The sequence below is a fragment of the Paramormyrops kingsleyae genome, chromosome 4, assembly GCF_048594095.1.
Source record: "Paramormyrops kingsleyae isolate MSU_618 chromosome 4, PKINGS_0.4, whole genome shotgun sequence".
Classification (NCBI taxonomy): domain Eukaryota; kingdom Metazoa; phylum Chordata; class Actinopteri; order Osteoglossiformes; family Mormyridae; genus Paramormyrops; species Paramormyrops kingsleyae.
The window spans coordinates 37,821,138-37,846,344 of record NC_132800.1 but is presented as its reverse complement, the minus strand read 5'-3'; the positions used below and the strand labels follow the sequence as shown (position 1 = coordinate 37,846,344).

The window sequence follows — 25,207 nt, the reverse complement described above, 5'->3', positions numbered from 1 at the left end:
ATTTGACACTTGGTCTCCGCAGACACGTAAATTCGTAAAAAAAAAATTTTAATTATTGCATGATGCATTATTTTTTTTATAAATACAATTGATATTGAATTGAACAATTTATTCCACGCAAGCTTGTCACAATGTTTTTGAATATATTTTTTACATTTTTCATATGACTGGAGTTTTTGTAATGACAAAAAATGTTATGTGTTCTCTGGATGAGATTGAGATTCAGAAATGTAAAATAAATAAAAATAAACTGTTTTGAAGATGAGAAATGTGTGGGGATTTATTTGGGCCATGTCTGGCCCAGGTGTAGCTGAAAAAATTAATCACCAATCACAGACCAGGGCCAAATGAGCCCCAGATGTAAAGTTTGAGTCACGGATCTGAGCCAGATCCACACCAAATATCATAGCATTAATAACTGTATCGGGCCAGTACTGGCCAAGGTCTGTTCCTGATCCCCAATCCAAATCCGTGCCGGTATTGGGCCGTTGGAAAGAAAGACCCCGGCGCAAACCCGTTTTGCGGATCTGCACCAAATTCTATCCAATGTCTGGCCCAGATCTGCCACAGTTACCTTTTGCTGTCTGGGTATTGTGTACCACGCCCCCTCATTAACCACGTGTGCAATCCCGATTGTGACCAGCTGTTTCCTGTCATTTCCATTTAGTCCTGTGTATTTAAGTCCGCGTTCAAGTCTGTTTCCCCAGACCGGTCATTGACGTTGTTTTATGGTGTGATTCCTTGTCCGTCAGTTTACCTGACTAAAACCCCGGTTTTTTTTTTTTTTTTGGATTTCCGTGTGCCCGATCATGCTTCACTGCATGCTCGCTCATCCCTGCACACGGTCATAACAAGTAATGTAATTATATGCATTTAAACAAGAAATATATCATTTATAAATATATTAAAAATAATCTATTCTTATGACAAGAACTGTCTATAGTAACCGCTTCAACTGAACGTACCAAACTCACTAACTTGTTGATTGCGGAGAGTTGGGAGCAGGGGTGCCATAAAAGGGGGGAAAGTTAGGCTTATTCCAAGGGCCCCTGTCATTTTCAAACCTAATTGGATTGTTGAGTTGAGGGCCGAAAATAATATGGTTTCATGGGACTCAAAAGCTCTAGCAGCACCCCTGGTCAGGAGTAATAATGACCGAAAGGACGCTTCATGAACAATTTGGTGTATTTTCCGACACCACTAGATGGTGCTCCTGGTTTACTCTGGGGCAAGCTTTCAACACCATAGACGGGAGTAGGGTGCTATTGTTATGACCCGATCGTCTGCTGCTTCCGTGTGCCACGCTCCCTCGTTAACTTCGTGTGGAATGCCTGTGTCATCAGCTGTTTCGAGTTGTTTTTCATTAGTCTCGTGTATTTTAGTCCGCGTCTAAGTTTGTTTCCCTAGTCCTGTCATTGTATTGTTATGGTGATTTTTGTTCCATATGCCCCTATGTCTCCCTATTAAATCCATTTTCACCCCAGCCTTTCTGTCCTTCGCCTGCTTCCCCGGAGATTGACAGCCCAGCTAGTCATAACAGCCACAGCCACCGCCACCATGTAGGATAGGATAGGATAGGATAGGATAGGACTTTATTGATCCCACAGTGGGGAAATTTGTGTGTTACCACAGCTCTAGACAGATAAAAAGAGTACAAGAGTAAAAAAAAAATACAGAATAAGATATGTGCACGGGACAAATATTACAGATTACAGAATGCAGAGAGACACTGAAGGCAACGTGGCGAATGTAAATGAATTAAAGTAGGTTGCAGTGTGTTTTTATATGGGATGAATATTAGACAATAACGGGACAGTTATGTTTTAGGATCTGATTTTTAAAGAGAAAGTAAAATTTCCAGAAGTTGTTCCAAATTACCAATATTCATCTTGATAATACACTAAATATTTTTAGATTTTAAGAATAGCACAACCTGTGCAATGCATGGATGTACAAAAAGTTAGATTCTTTTAGATTTCAAAACTAGTTCAAATGATTCACTGAAAAGAACTGGCTAAAAAGAAGGATTCCTTCATAAATTAAACATCATTATCCTTCATTGGACGGCTGTTTTTGCATGCAAGTAGTGTTTCTTGCAAAGACCATACGGTGTTGTAGTTCACGTAGTGCTTTACTTTCCGACTGAAAATGCGACTCCACATTAAATTGGACTTGGGTACTAATATATCCATAGCATTAGAAAAGAGTCGGTGTGATGTCAGGCGTTGTAGCAGGACTGACTGTGCAACGTAGCTTGTGCAGCAGACGCAAAACGTGGCACTAGTAGTTTGAAAATACCTAGTTTCAATGTATGGTTTAAGGTACACTTTACACCCAACCTTACAACTGATCTTACAATCTGCAGATCTGAGCCCTGCCTTTAAGAATACATCGTTTCGTAGTGTCTGTGCCACACTTGGGCCGCACCCTCATTCTGATTGGTGTGCAGTTTGTGGGCCAGATCCTGGCCACCTGCTATAAATTCAGGTTGCAGTATGAACCCCGATTCCAGGCCGAGGAGCCACACCAGCTGTCACATAAAGGAATCACTTTTCACGTGATTTGGAAGTCTCCACATCACAGCTTCGTTTGCTGAGAAGGCTCACATTGACCAGAAAATTGAGACATGTGGTACTCGATCAGGGTCGAACCCGATGCTTCAGCACAAGGCATTCATATTGAGCTGAAAAATGGAGAAAAGCTGTCCGGAGAGATCAAAGTTACAAAACAAGGCACAGTGAGTTTGATACAAAAAATGAAAATTTACATGCTTGTGACTTATGAAACCTTTATTAATAGTGACATATAAAAAATATAGATTTTATGTGGTTAATACTGCCTTTTCCTTCCCAAAGGCCATTTCGTTTAATCAAGAACCACAAGAGATCATCATCCGACGGCAAGCATCTTTTATTAAAAGTATATTCACGACATTTTACTGCAAATACATTGAGGTGGAGAGATTGGGGTCTGTCTTCTACTTTCCGGTCTTCAGAAACGTTTCCATCACGAAGGAGACCATAGCAGAAGGTTCAGGTACAGTATGTAGTGTGAATATGTGTGTGTGTGTGTGTGCGCGCGCGCTCGGTATCCGACTGGCTCAATTTTAAACTTTGAGATATTATCTTGTTCACCCAGTATAATTATGTTGTAAGCAGAAGACTTTTCGTTCGAATAAGATCATTAGAGTACTGAGCACACTTCTGTGAACATGGAGCGCGGCAGGGATGTCACTAGGCTTGAAAGACAAGGGGGGCTTAGCCCCCAGGGTTGTAGGAAGGAATTAGCGCGCATAGACTAGAGGGCTGAAAATTTTTCACCAAACCTAAACGGGCTTCTTTGATTTTATTATCTCATTAATCTAGAAGGCTCCACCCTGAAGAAAACGACAACAACAAAACAGATAATCTCTTTACCTGTACAGTAAAGCTTCACCAGTCTTAATCATGCACGCTCCCTCAGCGTCAGCTCCCCTGCCGCTCTCCTGCTTCTCCCTCAATCTTTCAAAATACTTTCGTATATCCTTCTGGTATATAAACTGAACTTCAGTGTCCCTGTTTTTGCTGTTGTAAAAATATATCCACTTAATGGTAAGTGTCCCTGTTTTTGCTGTTGTACAACAGCAAAAACAGGGACACTTATCATTAAGTTTTTGATCACAATAACTAATTATGACAGCAGCATTATGTTAGTCTAAATTAGTTTTAAAATAGCCAACAACGTCAGTTTCCTTTCACTTACGGAAACCTAAGTAAAGTTAAGCAATTAACAGTTATTGACACCTACTCACAATCTCTGACAATGAAATTATCTGGCCGCTTCTTTCTGTTGAACGTTGCTACTCGCTAACAAGCAGCGACATGTAGATTCCGCCTGGGTCCTAATGCCCGCTTCTACCTATGGCACCTTAAACAGCCAGTACATAATTTTAATTAAATAATGATAGCAGACTTACAGCATTATTTTTAATAATAGTCTTGCTTCTATTTGTTAAGTGCGTACCTGCGCTCAGTGATATCTTGTATGAAATGTATGGATATATAATTTAAAAGTAGTATGATAATTACTATATTTTTATGGGGGGCTTGGGATCATTTTGGGGGGACTGAAGCCCACCCTAAATAGGCCTAACGACCCCCATGGAGCGCGGACACGTCATAAAATTCTACTTCTATCTTAGAATGTCTTACAAGGGCATTCTTGTTACACTGCGGTAAAGAGCCTCATATTCGATATTCAGTTTTGCGGCTGTAATATGTTTTAACAAAAGCAAGCCGGGCGGTTTTTAATCAGTCTTGATGTCCAGTATACAGACCGTGATGAACACTGATCATTTTTGTGATTCAAGCCCTTTCACTAGGCTATTAGTGTTTAATCTTGTTAATAACTACGAACATAGGCTACTTCAGCTGTAAGGAGATGGTTCAGCATTCAGCAGAGTTAATTGAAACTTAGTTGCACAGGAATAGGACTAAATAATTTGTGTAACAACTCTTAAACTAAATAAAACACTCACGTCAAGCATATTGTGCATGTGAGATACACCAATAGATTGGTTAAACTTACCTATCCGCTTCCTCAAATCTGATGCCTAAGGGGTGATGGATTTATCACCCCAGGGAGTCACCTTAGGCACCTTAGGCATCTTGGTGCAGCCATATTCAGTACACTGCACACAGTGATGCATGGATGGATGTGAATGATTCAGTTAAACTTTCTGTTCCAGGAAAGCTGCCTTGGGAAGATGATGAGCAGGCAAGGAAGGAGGGGATGGCAGAGAAAAGGAATCTCCAGGGTAAGTGACCATTTATAACTCTGCACTCACGTTTGTGTTGGTATGAGGATCAGTGCCGTAGTTCTATGGCCTGCAGGATGTGAGCCAGCAGGTGACAGTCAGCAGCTTAAGTGTCTGAATCACACCGTGTTAAATTTTGTATAGATGGTGAGACATGGCTCTTGATAAAGATGGTTCTCTCTTTTTTGAGTAAAATATCTGCCACTTTCTAATGGATTTAATTTTTTTTTTCTAGAGCTAGTTGGCTGGACTTCACCTCCTGTCAGTAAGTTTAAACACTGAAGTTTACACTATGCTGTTGAAACACACCACAGTCTTAGTTTATGCATCATACTGTATATATCATATATAATTTCCCTCGGTATCCAAGGGGATACTGTGTTTAGGGAATAATGACAAAAAAACTGTACATGTTCAGTACAGCTGCAGCCATCGTAGTAAATATAGAAAATATAATTTATAAATACTGGAAATATAAATCCATTGTTTCTCTTGCTCTCTCTCTCTGTCACTGTTCTGTCCTTCATTTCTGTTTTTCCCCCTCTTTACATCTTTCATGCAGAAGTAAGTCATAGGGACTTTAAACATAAATGGTGGGAGGGATAAGGAAAAGCGAGCGGCGATGGCTGAATTAGTGAAGCTACATAAGATAAATGTGCTGTGTTTTCAGGAAACTCATAGGGATATTGAGGTGGATTTTCGGATGTGGTGGAAGGGTGAGGTTTGAGCCATGGCACTCGTGTGAGTGCTGGAGTTGCCATTACGTTTTCTGAGAGGGTGAGGTTGAGTAGTGTGAAAATGTGGGAGGTGATGCAAGGCAGATTGCTGATGGTGAAGGCCACAATTGGGGGGTCTGCTTTTTTTATTTGTGAACGCTTATGCACCAACTTGTCTGGACTGGTCGTTTACAATTTTTTCGAGAGTTGGATGCTGCACTGCAACGGTATGGTTGTGATGTTTATGTTGTCGTGCGTGACTGGAACTGTACCACGGATTTCACAATAGATAGGACTGGGGAGGAGCCTTCTATGGTGTCCGGGGTAGCTTTGCGTCGGCTGGTGAAGGAACGGGGCTTGATAGATGTGTGGTCCGGTCAACATTGGACCCGTGCCTCGGTGCTTTATCTGCCAGTGGGGGAAGGAGGTCAGGGGCTTGTTGACATTGCTAGCCGTGTTGCGGCTTTCAGACTAAAAACAGCTCAGAGGTTGTTGTATGGCCGAGAGTTCTTGTGGGCCGACACAGCATGCATGTTGGTGCGGCGAATGGAGGACCTAGGTTATGACAGACATCTGTTTCTACTGTACCTGAAACCTGTGGATATATCAGCAACCACCAAGTTTTATCAGTCTGTTCTGAAAGTGTAGTCATCTGTGTTGAGAGTTGATAGGCCTGGCTCTTTGCCGTGTATCAGCGTGGAGGAGGAGCCCTTGTTTTACAACCCCCAAGTTCAGAACAGTGCACTGGCGTCTGTTTTTTTTTGATGGCACGTGGTGGCGGCGGGTATTACTAAGCTTGGGCATTTGAGACAGGGTGGGGCCTGGAAGTCTGCTTCAGCCTTGTGCACTGAGATAGGGCTCCGGTCAAGCCATCATTCAGTCGATCCTTAATAAAATTTCCTTGGCTCTGCCTGAAGGGTTTTGGTGGACTGTGGAGGACGGGGTAGGGGATCCGAGACGGCCTTTCCCGACTTTGCATGTTTCAGCGGCAGTGGAAGGGCATCGGGAGGATGTTGGTTTGTTACTCTCTTTCAGAGTCCCGCAGCTACGAGACTTTGCAGGGGCCTCTAAGAAGGGGCTTTATGAACTGAGTGTGAAAGTTCTCAACATCGGCTCTCTGACAGGGGTGGCAGCTTCTAGGAGGTTAGGCACTTTGGCACCTGGCGCTTCCCCCATGGGTTGCTAGAAGACCCTGTACAAACCCCCTATAGAGAAGCACACTGCTGACCTGCAGTGGAGGTTGGTGCATGGAGCCGTGGCCACGAATCGACATGTGCCGCACATCGATCCATCGGGGGTAGCGGACTGACCTTTTTGTGAGCAGGATGAAACTGTGGCGCATCTTTTTTTGAGGTGCGAAAGGCTTGGGACCATGTTCTTAAAGCTTGAGGCATGGTTTGGTGGGTTCGAGGCAGATTTTTCCGACGTCATTTTTATCTATGGTCCAAAATATACGGCACGTGAGAAAGTCAAATTGTGCTTGTTGAATTTTCTAGTGGGTCAGGCCAAACTTGCGATTTGGCCATCTCGAAAAAGTAAGCTGAGAGGGGCTGGGCTGACGGACGCTAAGTCTATCCTGTTGGCCTGGTAGCGATGCGGCTCAGAGTGGAGTATGCGTACTCTGCTGACCCATACTCTGCAGGAGTTCTCCACAGTGTGGGGGCAATGCAGAGTGTTGTGTGAACTTGGCTATGATCAAAGTGTTGAAAGTATGCATGGTGAACTTGTGGACCAATAATTTTTTTTCTTTTTTTTGGTTTTCCTTATATTATTCATCTATCTTTTTGAGCAAGGCTTAATCGTGCATTTGTATTAATAAAGAGGTTTTAAAAGTCAAGTCTCTCTCTCTTACACACACACACACACACACACACACACACACACGCACCTGCACACTGTACTGTCTTAACACTCACCAACACCAAAAACTACACATCATTTCCCTTTTATGGAAATTCAAATTTTCATTTTAGAATTTTCTGGATTTTTTTCCTGGAATACTTTTGATTCAGTTAAATGTTCTGTTTCAGGAAAGCTGCCTTCGGAAGATGATGAACAGCCACGGAAGGAGGGGATGGCAGAGAAAAGGAATATCCAGGGTAAGTGACCATTTATAACTCTGCAGTCACATTTGTGTTGGTATGGCAAATTTTGTATGGATGGTGAGACATGGCTTTGATAAATATGGTTCTCTCTGTTTTTTTGAGTAAAATATGTCACTTTCTAATGGATTTCAATTTTTTTTCAAGAGCTACCTTACTGGAATTCTCCTTTCGGTAAGTTTAACTCTGCAGTCACATTTGTGTTGGTATGGCAAATTTTGTATGGATGGTGAGACATGGCTTTGATAAATATGGTTCTCTGTTTTTTTGACTAAAATATCTGTCACTTTCTAATGGATTTCAATTTTCTTTCAAGACCTAGCTGACTGGAGTTCTTTCGGTAAGTTTAACTCTGCAGTCACGTTTGTGTTGGTATGGCAAATTTTGTATGGATGGTGAGACATGGCTTTGATAAATATGGTTCTCTCTGTTTTTTTGACTAAAATATCTGTCACTTTCTAATGGATTTCAATTTTCTTTCAAGACCTAGCTGACTGGAGTTCTCATTTCGGTAAGTTTAACTCTGCAGTCACGTTTGTGTTGGTGTGGCAAATTTTGTATGGATGGTGAGACATGGCTTTGATAAATATGGTTCTCTGTTTTTTTGACTAAAATATCTGTCACTTTCTAATGGATTTCATTTTTTTTTCAAGACATATATCCCTCTATTTCACCACCTCCTCCACCTCCTCCTCCTTCCAGTAAGTTTAAACACTGAAGTGTACACTATGTTGTTGAAACACACCACAGTCTTAGTTTATGCATAAAAACATTTCCCTCAGTATCCAAGGGGGGGTACTCTGTTGTTTAGGGAATAATGACAAAAAACTATACATGTTCAGTACAGATCCAGCAATACTAGCAAATATAGAAAATATTATTTATAGATACATAAATTCATTGTCTCTCTTGCTGTCTCTCTCTCTCTCACACACACACACACACACACTATATTGTCTTAACCCTCATCAACACCCAAAACTACACATCCCTTCCATCCATCACCATAATCACTTAGGCTCAACTAGGGTCGTGGGGGGGACTGGAGCCAATCCCCGGAACCTACGCAAAATCAGAGGCACACCATTACAAAGAGGCCTGCAAGGAAACCAGGAAACTGTAGCACCTGACAGAAACCCACACGAACATGTGGAAAGCATGCAAACTCCACACAGGAAGGACCCAGGATTGAACCCAGGACCTTCTTGCTGTAAGACAGCAGTGCTAACCACTGCACCACCATGCTGCCCCCCCACCTCACTTCCTTTGTATGGAAATCCAGGTTTTCATTTTAGAACTTTGTTTGTTTTTTTTTTTTGTTTTGTTTTTTTTACTGGCTGAGTCCAGTAAAAGATGCTTTTAACTTCAAAAGCTTCCATCGCTTTGTGTTGGTATTACCATCAATATGAGAATATTAGATCAAAGCAGAAATATTGTAAAATAATAGATCAATAGTAAAATGTTTCAGTTTCTAATGCATTTTGTATTGTTCTGTCTTCCCTGTGGTCAGTTATCTGACCTTTGACTTGTATGTTTCATCTTTATAGCTTATTATGACCAGTGCTTGTCATTCAGTAAAGAGGTTTTCTAAGTTCTGATAAACCATCTTCTTTTCAGCAAACACCTTCTCCCTCATGTCACTGGCCAAACCTCATTCCAGTAAGTCCAATATTGTTTACGTCTGTAAGATCATACAACAATTGTGATATTTCCAACTACACCTATAAAATTTGCAGCCTTTATCCCCAACCTTTTCAGCATTTACAGGTTTCTCTATTCATCTGTGATGGATTCTGTTTCCAGGAGCTTATTTTTCTGTACAGTTGTGGAGTCCAGGGGTCTGTATCACAAAGGAGGATTTCTTGCTTAGTCAGATAACTTGTTGGATTTTAGGTAGTTTGGGCTCATTGTAAGTGAACAAAAGTCTGTTTAAACTGCGGTACTTTAAATCCAACAAGTTATCCAGCTAAGCAAGAAATCCTGTTTCATGATACAAGCCACAGAGCTCCAGAGCCTGACAGCAGGAGAAAAACACCTCTGGTCCTGCATAAAAACACATAAAATACATGCTTTACTCTGAGAATGTAAATGATATAGTGTCCTTCCACCAAATTATAGTGACTGAGACTCTGCTCCAATACAGTGCATCCAATTGTTAATAATATATTGTTTATGTTTGGATAAAAATATCACATGTCAGTTTAAACACTATTACACAGAAAGTACATCAGTTGAATTCATTCCAAGCTTATTGTATCTTAGGTGGAATTATTTCAGCGCTAAGTTCAGAGAAGAGGAGCAAATTGGTGAATAAAATGCAAGGTAAGTGACTTTCTAGCTATCATCTTGGGTGTGCTGGGATTAGGGGTAGTTAATTGGCCAAAACACAGTCATATCACTATACTTTTGGTTAGAATCACCATCCACAAGAGAGATTATGTTTTTTGTGTACAAACCAACCCCATTGGAATGTATGTAGTAATGTTAATTAACCATTTAACCACTTAAACAGCAGTTCTATCCTTACAATAAACACTGCTGGTAGGAGTATAATAATATGTGTGCATATTCTGACATAATATTCTATTCTGAGTGTTGTCAGGTGGTTAAAAACATTGGTTGTGCCACCTGTGTTACAAATGATATATTTGAAAAGTTTGCAAATCAAAGTAAATTGGTCACTTTTGGATTTTGTAAATCCGAAACATTTCCACACAATCGAAGTAGAACCTTTTTTGTAACCAATCCTTCCCCATCAGCCATTATAATGGAAAAAAAAACATCAGTTTTCTCCAGATCTTGAAGAAATTTTCCTGTTATCATAAGAAAATTGTGAAAAAAATAATAATGATTTATATATTTTCTTGGCTTCTGTAGGTACATAAAGTTTATTTGTTTTAACTAAATTGGCTAACTGGCAAGAATTTTTTTAGTTTGAGAGAAAAATTTTAAATCTGGTGTATTCCTTAGTGGTATATATTAGTAGTTTAGTGTTTTAAGTAGAGGTTCTTCTGTTAGTAAGTTTTTCTAAAAAAAATATTCTGTTTTTCCCATTTAATCCTTTAGTTTGACATTTGATTCATTTTATGCTGGAAACAGGGACGTCACTAGGATTGAAAGACAAGGGGGGCTTAGCCCCCAGGGTTGTAGGCAGGAATTCGCGCGTATAGAGGGCTGAATTTTTCATCAAACCTAAACAGGCTTCTTTAATTTTATTATCTCATGTACAGCAATTATGCTGTTATCTGGCTCACTTTATTTCACTGGCTTCTCTGGAAGATTTCCTGCCTTTGGTTTCCTTAGTCCTTAGGATGTCTACCTTTTTTTTTAAAATTACAGTCTAAATGAGTCCATGAGTTTTTAACAGCCTACATGTTGGAGAGGTAAGTGTCCCTGTTTTTGCTGTTGTACATACCTATAGCAGCTTAAACAGCCGGTACATAATTTGAATTAAATAATGATAGCTAGACTTACAGTATTTATTTTTAATTTCAATTCGTAGTCTTGCTTCTATTTAAGTGCATACCTGCGCTCAGTGATGTCTTTTATGAAATGTATGGATATATAATTAAAAAATAGCAGTGTTGGGCAAGCTACTTGTAAAGTGTAGTGAGCTAAGCTATCAGTTACTCAACATTAAATTAAACTTTACTACACTAAAGCTACCACCCATAGAAATATAGCAAGTTAAGTTACACAAATATGGCAAAAGTAGCTTACTACATCAGAAGCTACTTCACGTTATACCAACCTAATACCAGATCAGTGCGAAATGACAGTCAGATACACTGCTTAAGACATTTATTAAAGAACAACCCATGATTTAACAGTGTAGACATTGCGTTATGTGAAGCATCGAGACTTAAATAAAAGCTTACTTCTGGGAATAAATAAAAAGTTATTGGCCTACTACTAGGTAAATCGGTACTCTAGTAAACAAACTATTTAGTACCAAATGAAAGCTACTGTTTAGTGTTCGATGGGCAAGACATGGCTATAGGTTTAAACCAATCAATTTCAAATTTCTAGGGAAAAGAAAAACCATATTAAGTCATCTTATTTCCTCAGGGCCTCCCTAAACAAGAGAACTTCAGACCCCAGTTAAACAAGTCGATTGTAGTTACAAATGAACTTTTTGTTTAAGAAGAGTGTTAAATTGTGTTTACGGACGACATGCAACACTATGATTAATAAGCATGGCTCAGAGAGTGATCACTGGGACAATAGCAAATGAACTGGTCCAAACTGAAATAAGAATCAAAGTCCTGAATTACGTGTTTTAGTGCTGAGGGAATGGGATGGAAGGGGAGGAGACACCTGTGTTGTATCTATACTTTTTAATAATTAAGGTGGATGCATCATCAAATTGCTAAAGCTAGATTCATTTTCATTATTTTTAAGCGTTTTTAATTTATTAATTAGTTAAAACCCAGGACAGAATTTGCGCAAAGTTATACAAGTAAATACTGTAGCGCGGAGGTACCGGTGGGCAGCGCAGCATGTTGGACTTATGCCAGCTTGTAAATAGTTCTCAGTAATCCTCTTGTGTCATTATAAATGTGGTGTGTGTTATGGTCATGTGTAATCGTTAATGTTTATTGTTGTGCGTGTGTGCGCCCACTGTGTGTGTGAGGAGTAAACGGGGCGACGTGCATGGGTGGCAGTGCGAGTGTGTGGGTTGCAGTAATACGGGTGTAATAAACGCCATCTGGTGATTAAACCCTGAACTATCTCTGCTGTTTAATTGTTGCGAGAATGGTTCGGCGGCCCACTAGTTCAATGCTTTATTGTAAATATTAGGGCTGTCAAAATTAATGGGTTAACGCGGATTAATCCATCATCATGATTAATCTGATTAAATTTTTTTACGCAATTAACCTATCTGTGGCGCAGAATGACTCAAAAACCCTGAAATGTCTCTGTCAACCCATTTCAGGCAGTTTTGGTATCTCCGATCTCCGAGAAACGGGAGCGCGCGTGTCGTTACTTCCGGCTTCAAAACTCCTGGTTGACAGAGACATTTCAGGGATTTTGAGTCATTCTGCGCTGCAGATGGGTTAATTGCATTAAAAAATTTAATCAGATTAATCATGATGATGGATTAATCTTCGTTAACCCGTTAATTTTGATAGCCCTAGTAAATATTCATTTACTTTTGTTTGTGTGCACGCGCAAATGAGCCTATTTGCTTGTCTGGCGCCGCTGAGTCACGTGAGCAGCATCGCTTACACAGACAGCCGCAGTTCATTCAGGACAGAAATTGAAACTGAAGTATCGATCTCCTGACGCTGCCATACGCATGCGTGTTTCGATAGACAGGCAGTAGAAGCAGAGTACAAGGTTGCGCATGAAGATGCTTTATTTCTGTCTGATTGTTGCATTTCAAAATCATACTGCAGAGGAAACCTCTGCTTTTCTCAGACATGTCCTGGAAATTGTAGCTTTTGTGGACGTTACGTCGCTACTTGATCAAAAAAATAACATAACTACTGGAAAGTTATTTGTTTCAGAAATCAGCGACGCTACAGGCAAGCTACTATAGAAAATGTAGTTAAACTAATAGCTTCGCTACATGTAGCAGTGCTACCGCCCATCACTTAGGGGGGGGGCTGAAGCTCACCTTAAATAGGCCTAACGACGCCCATGGCTGGAAATATAAGTTTTAGTGAAGGAAGGGAACTGGGCTTGTTGTTAAGTTCTTGGGGTACCATGACAAAAGAGAAATAACCATCATGGGTTAACAGAAATATTGATCTGTGGTCATCAGGGACTCGTGGGTTTGGACTTGGGTGGACACTTAGTTGATGCCTGCGTGGACACTGAGCTGGGCCCGAATTCTCGATAACGGTCGCTTTTAGCATCTTAAGAAATATCTTTAGAGTTATCTTACGAAAGGTATTTGTTTTTCTATGCAAGTTTCTCAAACAATATCTTATCAGATTGGTCAAGGGAGAGCTTCTTAAGTGCGACCTTAAGTGCCGGAACACCTGGTTGGTTGACATTGGTGGCTTAAGAATTGATTATTCCCTCCATGCAGAAATTGCTTGACTGCTGCAGAGGAAGTGGTGTTTATAAATATAATGCTACAGGAATGCTTTGAAATATTGGAACTGGGGAGAACCTAAAAATAAAATACAAAATAAACAACATGAATCTAATCGTAAATATGATTTTTGCCGATTGGGTGCACAAACCCACCTTCCGAGATTGTAGTATCACCATTTTATTTTTAAGTCGCGTTACTGTCTAAATATAGAATGTCCTATGCGCTTCAGTGTTGACTACTAAGGACTATTCCAGGGTGCATTTTTGGGGAAAATATATTAGACTTGCATGTAAATTAACTGCACTGTCAAAGTTTTGCTATATTGTGACTTTGGCACATTTACAGAGGTGTGTGCATTCCTGGGGCATCGGAAATTGGGGGAACGCGTCCACCCCAATATCGAAAGAACCCCCTCCCCTTCCCAATTAATAAATAAATACATAATGAACACCGTGTTCCTTTCATTATGAAATTGCTTAGTCCAATTTACTGTGCATTGAGTGCAAGGACGAAACCTGAGCAGTATGAGCCGACAACAGCGATAAGAGACAGTTAAAGAGGCTCAGTTCAACCTTATGAAAGAATATCTTAATTCTCTTAAACTAAGACTGTTTCGTAAAACATAAGGTAGAACTGACAAATGACATAGCGCTAAGAAGGTTTCGGGACACTGGGCCCTGATGTCTAAGGCAGGAGAACCAATCAGCAATGTATATGTGGATTGAGGGTGTGTTAGGGATGTATTAAATTATTTGTAGACTAACCAATGAAATGTGAATTCCTGATTAATCAAAAGATAATCAATTAACTATAAGAAGAGTTGTCGACCCCAACTGAGTAACTTGCGCAGAATCATGCATTCTTTGTGGCTTCATGACATAGGGAAAATTTTATTTAGATCCTGTTTAGCATAGTTGTCATAAGCAGATACTTTTTCAGCGATTCCCTGTTTCAATTAATGTCTAATTATTCTGATTACATAGCATTAGCAATTGAGATGACATATGATCAAGTGAAGAGTACAATCATGGTTAACCGCATTTCATACCTGGAGCGGCCTGAGTTCCCGCAACAGCAACGTAATACATGTGAAGCACATGAATCTGTGCACAGTGGGAGATGATGGATCTTAGTCCTGTGTTTTGGCTCTTTCATGAATTTTAATAAGCCCCTATAATTTCCTGTGTTCTTCACTCAGGTCGTAATGCGCCCAATCCAACCGCATCTCCTCAGTACAGCCAAAACAAGAGCCGATGGAACCCATTCAATGGTCTGATCCGTTTTCTTATGTAAGTGGATGTGGCTGCATTTTCCTACAGCTCTGCTCCTTCACATCACCCCGCAAAGTGGAAAATCAATGCAAACGACAGAGACACACTTAACTCACCCTGGTTGCTTCAAAATCGTTGCATTATCAAAAGTTTCCAGTTGGAACTGGTTTCATCGTTGTATTTTACCAGTTTAATCTAATTTTTATTTTTCAGCATATTTGTGGAAAAAATGTTCAGAAAACTAAAGTGAGTATTTCTTGCTGTGCTTCATTTTGTTGGTTTATTTGCTTTTTTGTTTTTGTATATATGTATATTTTAAGATATCACTGGAAAATATAACTCCCTGTAAAAACCATAATGAATGTTGTATATTCATAGAAAGTATGTAGTGAAATAGAGGGTATAATTTTACGGTATAAATTTCAGTTAATTGAGCCGATTTCCACTCTTCACAGCCCAGTCCACACAAGTGACCTTCCAAGCTATGTGGCTGAAGGCCAGTTCCCTATGCTAAGAGAGAACTTGTGGTTTGGCCCCCTCAAACATCTGACACTATTCAAAAATTTCATGGCTGTGTAAGTGCTGAGTTTACAAATTGCAGTATACAAAACTGTCCTAATCAGACATTGTCAGTTGCCTGTGACAGTATGGTATTATTTATCTCAAAAAGAATCTGTGTTTTTAACATTCCACTTCTGTCCCCTTTTGGCATGTTAGCTGCCATGGTAATATTCTCTTCTCTTTGCTAAAGGACCATTCAGACTTTGCTAAGAAGACTTAGTAATTTTGGCCGCACATGGAGTAAGATTGATGACATCAAAAGAGTGTTTTTATTTCCAAGTAAAAGAGCAGGTAGGTCAAGTTTTATGGTAAATTTAAGGCATCATCATTTTTGTAGTATTTAAAAATATTGCTCCTCCAGACTTGGGGAACAAAGATATATCATTATTAGATTGAGTTTGATACAAAATTCAAGGACTGAAATGAAGAAGATTGGTGAACAGAATCCTCTGACAGACTAGAAACAGAGTGGAGTAAAGACTGGTTCACTTCAGTTACACAGGGTCACCAACTTCAATTTGTCCAGAAAATTAATAAGCCCAAATGAGCCCTGAGAAAGGGGAAAGGCTCTAATCATATACCCTGTCAACATAGTATTTCCAGGTCAGGGCAAAGTCAAGGGAACTAGGGACTTAATTTATTAAAATGAAGTCCCTGGTTCTTTAATAAAGGTTCTGGTTCCAGAAAATTTTTTCCTGTGGTGTGAAAGCACCTAATGACTTTGTGACCCTCAGCCTTACGCTCTGCTGAAGGGTGTAGGGTCCTCATGCCTTAAGCACCTGTGTCTTTCTCCTAGTGTACATCTCTGAGAACTGGAAGGATGATGCCTTTTTTGGGAGCCAGTTTCTTAATGGATGTAACCCAGGAATGATAGAGAAGTGCACTGAAATCCCAGAGAAAATTCCAGGGATAATAAAAGTGTATCCTAACATCAAAGAGCTCATCCAGGTGGGACCTTCAAATGAAGGCATTTATGTTGAATGTGATGCATTTAAATGTGATGCATCTTCACAAGAATAAATCATATTCATGTTGGTTGTTTATATTAGGATGAAACTTAAGTTTAAAAATAGGGTGAATCTCTTAACCAATTTTTAAAGTTAAGGTAGGAGTTGGACGTGTTACTATAACGAATATTTTTGGTCTTGTTTGCTTAGAATGGGAAGATTTATATGGTTGATTATAAGCTGCTTGATGATGTCAAAGAGGCCGTCATTGATGGCCATCAGCAGCATTTGGCTGCACCAATCGTGCTTCTTCAGGAGAAGGACAAGGGATTGATGCCCATCGCCATCCAGGTACTGCAGTATCCATAGCAACACCATCTAGCAGTGTGTTTGTGTAATGTGCTGAACAGTGCTTCTGATGCCTGTTTTCTGTACTTCTCCAGTTGAAACAGGAGCCCGGTAAAGAGAACCCCATCTTCACTCCAAACGACAAGCCTGAGGCCTGGCTACTGGCAAAGATCTGGGTCCGTAACTCTGATTTCTACCTGCACCAGCTGATCTCCCACTTTCTGAGGACACATCTGCTGGCTGAGGTCTTCTTCTTCAGCATCTTCACGTCACTGCATGATCACCACCCAATCCTGAGGGTACAGTTTCTTTTTTATTTTTATTTTTTATGAGTGAGCAACGTCAAAGGACATGGGACTCAGTCAAGAGGAGTTTTTTATTTAAAATTTATTATTATTATTATTATTATTATTATTATTATTATTATTTAGCAGACAGTTTTGTCCAAAACAGCGTACAAGTGAGTCATTACACAAAGCACATTTCAAACGTACATGCTGTCAAGCTGAGTAGGCATAAGGGCAGCAAGGCTGACCTTCCAATGAATGCCCAGGTACAAGTGTAAGCAGGATCAGAGCAGGAGCTACACAACTACTTCTTACAAACCAATAACTTAATATGACTACTATTCAATGAGCAAAAAGTACAACATAACAAGCATTCGGGGAACATGGAGAGGTTCCAGGCTAGTAGAGGTGGTTCTAGTACAAATTGGTCTTGAGGTGTTTCCTGTAGCTGGAGAGGGAATGTGATGACTGGATGTGGTTCAGCAGCTCTTTCCACCAACTGGGAACCACCCTAGTGAACCGTCTGGAGTAACACTTCTCACATAGTGGAGGGAGCTCCAAACGGCATTGGTTTGCTGATCGAAGGGGGTGAGATGGGAATGGAGATGGGTGCTTGACTATTGATGGACCTATAAGCCAGCACCAAGGATTTGATCTTGATGCGAGTTCCTAGAGGGAGCCAATGAAGAGAGGCAAGCAGCATTTAGACTGACAATCAGACCTACTGTCACACTATAATTGATCGTGTTTAAATGCTGAAACAGTGAAATGACCTACTGGTAACATTTAATTTGCTCAGTTTTGCTGCCCAACACTAGAGAATTTAAGACCCTTCAATACTGTATTGTCCACAATCAGATCTTTGCAGCCACAGGGAGATACACGACACCAATCAACGTAGCTGCCAGAGCTGCACTCCTCAACAACACGGGCTTCTTTATGAAGGTTAGTGGACTTGTTATATACTGGTTTGAATATTATCTGTTAGGTTCTCAGCTTAATATGCAGTAACTCACAGAGGGGTGAGTTGCCATTGGGTCATTAGGCCAGGCCCTTAACCGCAGAGCATGCTCGAAAAGGGGAGAAGATGGCATATGTGAACACCGAAGAATTCCATTTGGGAAAGAATTCCATTTATTTCCCAAATGGGAAATAAAGCATCATTGCATTTAACATAATGCAACAACAGCCTGAAAACTCAGTACATCTTACACTGTCATTTTCCCTCATAGTACACAGCCTTGGGCAAGGACGTCCAGTATGAGCTGTTGCAGAGAGCCTTCAGCCAGGTAACCTACAAGAGCCTCTGTCTGCCTGACAACCTGGAGAGCCGTGGAGTGCAGAATCTGATGCACTATTACTATGGGGAAGATGCCCTAGCTATCTGGGGTGCAATATCTAAGTAAGGAGTTTTCTTTGCTTTCATTGGCTGTGTGTTGTAACCCATCCATCCAATCACCACTCTGTCAGGGACCTTGGGAAGGACAGGCCACTTTCGCACATTAGCCAGATGTTTTCTGGCATCACACTTTGTATAACAGGTTTTAAGTGATAAAAGTATCATGGCTTATTGTGAATTAATGCTGTTACTGTTTGTTTTAGATTCCTTCAGCAGGTCATTGATATGTACTACAAAGACGATCACGATATTTTAAGGGACACTGAACTTCAGAACTTCTTTTCCTATACTTACCGTTATGGACTTCAGGGGAAAACAGGTAACGTGGTTAATAATCAAAATATCTCGTGCTTATCCATCTAGGTCAAGTATGTATTTATATCATGAACCACAAACAAAGCATCATGAGTTTTTTTAAGAATTGCAGAAATCAATGGAAGGCGTTTTCCTTGTATTTAATTAGATTTACCGCAAAGGGTGGAGACCAAAGCGGAAGCGGTCAGATACCTGAGCATGGTGATGTTCACCTGTTCAGCTCAGCACGCCGCTGTCAACCATGGACAGGTGACATGCTGATAACTATAGCCATGGATGATAAGATCCATGAATGAAAAGATCTTTTTTATTAAATCTGTATCAAAGTTACACCGAATACTTTACCCTCCCAACAGTATGATACTTACGCCTGGATGCCAAACGGTCCCACAACGATGAGGCAGCCCCCACCAAAGCGCAAGGATCTGGTGGATGAGCAATACATTGTCAACACTCTGCCTGGCTTGGCGTTCACCCTGAAAGCCATGGCTGTGTCCCGGTTCCTCAGTCAGGTCTCCGAAGACTTTGTAAGTGTTCAGCTGTTTGAATTTGCTGATTATTGTGACACATATCTGCATCTGTAACCTTTCGTTAGACTTGAGAAAAACCCCACATTTCACTGGGGTTTCTGTATTCAGTATGAATGTTTGTTACTTTATCTGCAGTACATTTAGTGATACAGTAATCATGGCCCCTAAGAAAGTCAGTGATAGCAGCAAATCAAAGAGGAAAGTAGTTAGAGTAACTTTAGGACTTAAGTTTTGCTATAATTTCCTTTTTAAGTGTCTGCTCTCGCTGTCATTTGGAACTGTCATTTATTTAGTGTTTATTGCTTTTGTATGTGTGCTTTTTCATTTGTGTATTAGTTTTATTGATTGTTAATGCTTTTTATCATTAGGTAGGTAGATGAGTTTAAGTAGAGAGTCTGGAATGGAATAGATTCATTTACATAATTTCTCATGGAGAAATTTGACTTGGATCTCGACCAAATCGCAACTCACCCAGCCTTGTGGAATGAATTAAGTTTGTGTTGCAAGGTACCACTGTATTTAAATCAGTCAGCTCTCTGCTGCCCCCACAGGTTTCCCTGGGAACGTACGCAAATGAAGTATCCAACGACCCACGTCTGAGGGATGCGATCAAGAAATTCCATAAATGGCTAAAGGCAATTGGGACAGCAATTAAGGAGCGGTCAGAGGAGCAGCCCTTCCCGTACGAGTATCTGCACCCCGCTGGAATTGAAAACAGCGTCGCCATCTGAAAGATTGGGTCGCGACCCAGAATATAATGTCCTTTACCTTGATTTGCTAACATTACTCACATTCTTGTTTCTGATTGGTAGGTAATAGATGCTATTAATTTAGAGTTGAAAGTTAGCGCAAAGCTCATAGCTGGTGTTTGGGTGATACTTTGCTTAATCCCATCCCATGTAACACTGTAATCCAGGGCGTTTGGTCTTTTCCTAACCCTATATTTAGTCTGTATTGTGCTGCATGTCCATAAGGCTGCAGGCGATTTCAGCTTCCATTCCTTTGGTGTATCACACCAATGATAATGGGGGCTTCTTTCATTTTAATTCCTAATGTCTTTACATTTTTTTTTGATTTTGCCTGAAACCAGAATCTCACATACAGTAATCAGTTGGCATGGAATACGTGTCATTTTGTGATATTCCACTAGGGGGCATACTAATTCAACATATTACTCATAAAGATTCCATATAGAATTTGGTCAATAAATGGCTATTAAGACATTGGTATTGGATTTGTATTGATAAATGAAACACCTGGGGGACAAAGGGGTGGAGGTTCTACGAGCAAATATGGGGGGTCTGACCGTATATAAAAAATATATGAGAAGCACCACCAGTGACCAGCCCCCCCCCCCCCCCCAATATACATGTTAAATTCTCTGTCCCCTGACAATATCCTCCTGAGACTCGACCTATTCATTTATGTCCATTGTAGTGGACATTGTATTTTTGCATTTATTTTTTCATTAATGTTGGGAAACGTATTTATTCTTGTTGTGCACTAAAGAGGACATGCTGTGAAATTAAAATAAGAATAAATTTGAAAAAATCTAAATTGTAAGATGTCTTATTTCCTCCAAAGACAAATAACCTACAATTGAAGGACGCTTTTTTCCTTGGGTCTCAGGAGGATTTGGCTTGTAAACATGTTACAATGGAAAATTCCACTAATTTTTAATGACTTACAAATTAACGGACTAGATTGTCCAGATTTGGGATAATTATCAGTTGCACCATTTCTGCTGTTTTTATTGTCAGAATATAGATCTGTGTGAAATGTGATTAAAAATTTATTTGAACCCTGATCTACTGCTTTTGTGAGGGATCTCCAGCTCTGTATCTCTGTACCTCAGTTGTCCCACAAGTGTGTCCATTAACCATGACAGGTGACGGCTTTTCGCTCCTACAGCCCGAAATCACACCCTTCAGACACAAAAACTCACCAGGGCTAAATAAAAGAATGATTTAATAGATCCTGTATTGAAAGCTATTTTACACAAATTATGCTTCAAGTCCAGACACACAGCAGCAGTAATGCCACTTTCAGCTGAAAAAGACCGGAAATGAACAACCTAAGTCTGAAAGGGGGGAGAGATGACAGGGGCCGCCAGAGACCCCCCAGCTCGGATGGGGCCCTACTAGCCAGACATGTGGAGGGTGGGTAGGGGGCAACTATACAGGCACGATGAGTTATGTAATTCTCCCATAATGCATACACACACATGGTGAAACTATATATTAGTCACAGAACAGCAAAAACCGGCACTGGCCGGGAAAGGGGAGGGAGCAGAGTCATAGTGATGAGGGGAGCGTGGCACACTCCGTGGGGGGGGGGGGGAGCTCATCGACGGTACACCCTGAATGCCACAAAGCTAAAGAAGATGGTGATGCCCACCAGCGAGGCAGTGGCAGGGGCCGTGAAAAAGTGCCGGTACTGGGTCTGAAAATACCAGAGCATGGACAGCATGAGCATGAAGAGGGGAACCATCAGGCTGCCTATGTTGAGGGCCACGTGAACCTGGTCGGCTGACAGAGGCCCTAAACATTTTCAAACGTAATTGGTTTGGTCTGGGTTGAGGGCCAAAAATCTGTAGCAGCACCCCTGGTCAGGAGTAGTGATGACCGAAAGGACACTTCATGAACCATTTGCTGGACTTTCCGACCCCACTGGTGCTCCTGGTTTATTTTGGGGCAAGCTTTGAACACCATAGTCGGGAGTAGAGTGCCACAGCCACCATATAGTGGATATGTACACAGGACAAATACAACAGATTACAGAATGCAGAGAGACACTGAAGGCAACGTGGCGAATGTAAGTGAATTAAAATGTGTGTTTTTATATGGGATGAATATTAGACAAAAATGGGACAGTTATGTTTTAGGATCTGATTTTTAAAGTGAAAGAGAAAGTAAAATTTCAGAAGTTGTTCCAAATTACCAATATTCATCCTGATACATTAAATATTTTTGGATTTTAAGAATCGCACAACCTGTGCAATGCATGGATGTACAAAAAGTTAGATTCATTTAGATTTCAAAACTAGTTCAACTGATTCAATGAAAAGAACTGGATAAAAAGAAGGATTCCGTCATAAACATCATTATCCTTCACTGGACGGCTGTTTTTGCATGCAAGTAGCGTTTCTTGCAAAGACCATATGGTGTTGTAGTTCACGTAGTGCTTTTCTTTCCGACTGAAAATGCGACTCCACATTAAATTGGACTTGGGTACTAATATATCCATAGCATTAGAACAGAGTCGGTGTGATGTCAGGCGTTGTAGCAGGACTGACTGTGCAACGTAGCTCATGCGGCAGCGGTGCAGCAGACGTAAAACATGGCACTAATATGAAAATACATAGTTTCAATATAAGGTTGAAGGTACACTTTACACATATCTTATGATTGAATTTAAACTTAACTGGTGCAACCTACTGCAGATCTGAGCCCTGCCTTTAAGAATACGTCGTTTCGTAGTGTCTGTGCCACACTTGGGCCGCACCCTCATTCTGATTGGTGTGCAGTTTGTGAGCCAGATCCTGGCCACCTGCTGTAAATTCAGGTTGCAGTATGAACCCTAGTGCTGGCCTGAGGATCCAGGGGGGGGAATGGCCCAGAGGAAATTTACTGTAAAACCAGCATAATTTTGCTATCTGGGCAGTGGGGTGTGACTGGCTGCCACCCACACAAGCTATCATATAAAGGAATCATGCTTTGTGTGAGTTATAAGAAGTTCCCACTTCACAGTTTCGTTTGCTGAGAAGGCTGATGTTGACTTTAGACATGTTGTACACGATCAGAATCGAACCCGATGCTTCAGCACACGGCATTTAAATTGAGCTGAAAAATGGAGAAAGGCTGTCTGGAGAGGTCAAAGTTACAAAACAAGGCACGGTGAGTTTGATACAAAAAAAAGAAAATTAACATGCTTGTAACTTATGAAACCTTTACTAATATATTGATATATAAAAATATAGATTTATTTTTATGATGTGGTTAATGCTGCCTTTTCCTTCCCAAAGGCCATTGAGTTTAATCAAGAACCACAAGAGATCATCATCCGACGGCAAGCATCTTTTATTAAAAGGATATTCACGACATTTTACTGCAAATACATTGAGGTGGAGAGATTGGGGTCTGTCTTCTACTTTCCAGTCTTCAGAAACGTTTCCATCACTAAGGAGACCATAGCAGAAGGTTCAGGTATGCAGTGTGAACGTGTGCCGCTACTTTCACATAGGATCAGGAAATTTTGATTTATATATGTGTGTGTGTTCGCACAAGACTGGGACTTCGTAGGCTCAGTATGGTTTTCGACTGGCTCAATTTAAAACTTGTCAAAATTCTTTGCCTCATATTCGATATTCAGTTTAGCGGCTATAATATGTTTTAACAAAAGCAAGCCAGGCAGTTTTTATTCAGTCTTGATGTCCAGTACACTGACGCCAATCATTTTTGTGGTTCCAGCCCTTTCACTATTAGTGTTTAATCTTGTTAATAGCTACGATCATAGGCTACTTCAGCCGTAAGGAAATGGTTCAGCATTTAGAGTTCATTGCAACTTAGTTTGCATCGAAATAGGCCTAAATAATTTGGCTAACAACTTTAAAACTAAGTAAAACACTCACGTCAAGCATATTGTGCTTTTAACAGTCCATTGCGGTACAATGCACAACAAAATCCTATTTTTTGAGACTTTGTTGGCTTGATAATAACAAACGTGTAAGTTTAAAAATCTACTACAATGCTTCAGAATGTTAATCACGCACGCACACACACACACACACTAATCCACGACTGCTTTGCATAGACAAACACGCAAGTATACATTTTCAACAGGAGAGAGATCTCAACTGGCAGCAGGCCAATCCAGCACATGTACTCCGTGTCTATGAACCCACGCAGAATGTGGTCTATCATTGTCCTGCTGAAATAGGCATGGACCTCCCGGAAGGAGATGTTGCCCTGATGGCAACAAATGTTTCTCTAAAATCCTCATATATGCCTCAGAGTCAATGACACCTTAACATACATGCAACTCACCCATGCCATGTGCACTAATGCCAGCCCAAACCATGGAACATTCTAACACGCTTAACGTGCAAAAGCTTCACATGGCTAATTAACACAAAACAGCGACCCATAATTACTACATCTGGTCATTATGGAGCCCCTTAGGTGTCATGGTAGAAAAAAATAATCTTATAGTAATTCTTGCACCCAAGTTCAAATGAAGTACCAATTGGAGAGCATGAATTGTTAACTATACAGCACAGATTGATACGAGATAATTTCTGTTTTCTACCATGACACTTAAGGGGCTCTATATGTTCTAAAACAGCGCCCAATAATCACCACATTTCTGGTAATAAAAAGAAATAAAAATATTTATAAGAAACAAAGTCCATATTCCTAACATTTCAGTTTTGATTGTTTTGCCAGGTGAAAGTCTTCATGATTTGATATGTCTGAGAGAAATTTGGTGATTAGTAGTTGTTTTGGAACAATTAGCCACATTAAGCGTTTTAGAATGTCCCCCAAACCATCACAGATGCTGGCTTTTGCACCTATCGGCAATCTGGGGAGTCGGTATCATCTTTGGCGTGGAGAATTCGACCAGAATTCACCCAGCTGAAATATGGACTCATCTGATCACAGTGCAAAATTCCACAGTCTTTAGGTCCATCAGAGATGAGATGGATGGAAGTAAATGATTCAGTTAAACTTTCTGTTCCAGGAAAGCTGCCTTGGGAAGATGATAAGCAGACAAGGAAGGAGGGGATGGCAGAGAAAAGGAATCTCCAGGGTAAGTGACCATTTATAACTCTGCACTCACGTTTGTGTTGGTATGAGGATCAGTGTCGTAGTTCCATGGCCTGCAGGATGTG

At 40.5% G+C, this 25,207-nt stretch overlaps 1 protein-coding gene across 1 annotated transcript; it reads left to right on the top strand.

The window, feature by feature from the left end:
• Window positions 1-8,722: 8,722 nt before the first annotated feature.
• On the top strand, window positions 8,723-21,118 carry LOC111846223 (polyunsaturated fatty acid 5-lipoxygenase-like). Its single transcript, XM_072711682.1, has 16 exons — window positions 8,723-8,823; window positions 9,231-9,272; window positions 9,876-9,935; window positions 14,858-14,948; window positions 15,144-15,176; window positions 15,386-15,505; window positions 15,682-15,782; window positions 16,288-16,439; window positions 16,649-16,789; window positions 16,882-17,085; window positions 17,932-18,018; window positions 18,306-18,475; window positions 18,676-18,791; window positions 18,936-19,036; window positions 19,144-19,314; window positions 19,869-21,118. Exons 1-16 carry the CDS (start codon window positions 8,772-8,774, stop codon window positions 20,046-20,048), a joined length of 1,821 nt encoding a protein of 606 aa, XP_072567783.1. The 5' UTR covers window positions 8,723-8,771; the 3' UTR covers window positions 20,049-21,118.
• Window positions 21,119-25,207: the final 4,089 nt, after the last annotated feature.

Excerpts from the sequence above, each read along its gene's own strand:
- LOC111846223 (XM_072711682.1), top strand. The coding sequence starts at position 8,772 with ATGCAAACTCCACACAGGAAGGACCCAGGATTGAACCCAGGACCTTCT. Across the intron at positions 17,086-17,931 it reads ATCACCACCCAATCCTGAGG|ATCTTTGCAGCCACAGGGAG; the intron begins GTACAGTTTCTT and ends GTCCACAATCAG. Across the intron at positions 19,037-19,143 it reads CCGCTGTCAACCATGGACAG|TATGATACTTACGCCTGGAT; the intron begins GTGACATGCTGA and ends CCCTCCCAACAG.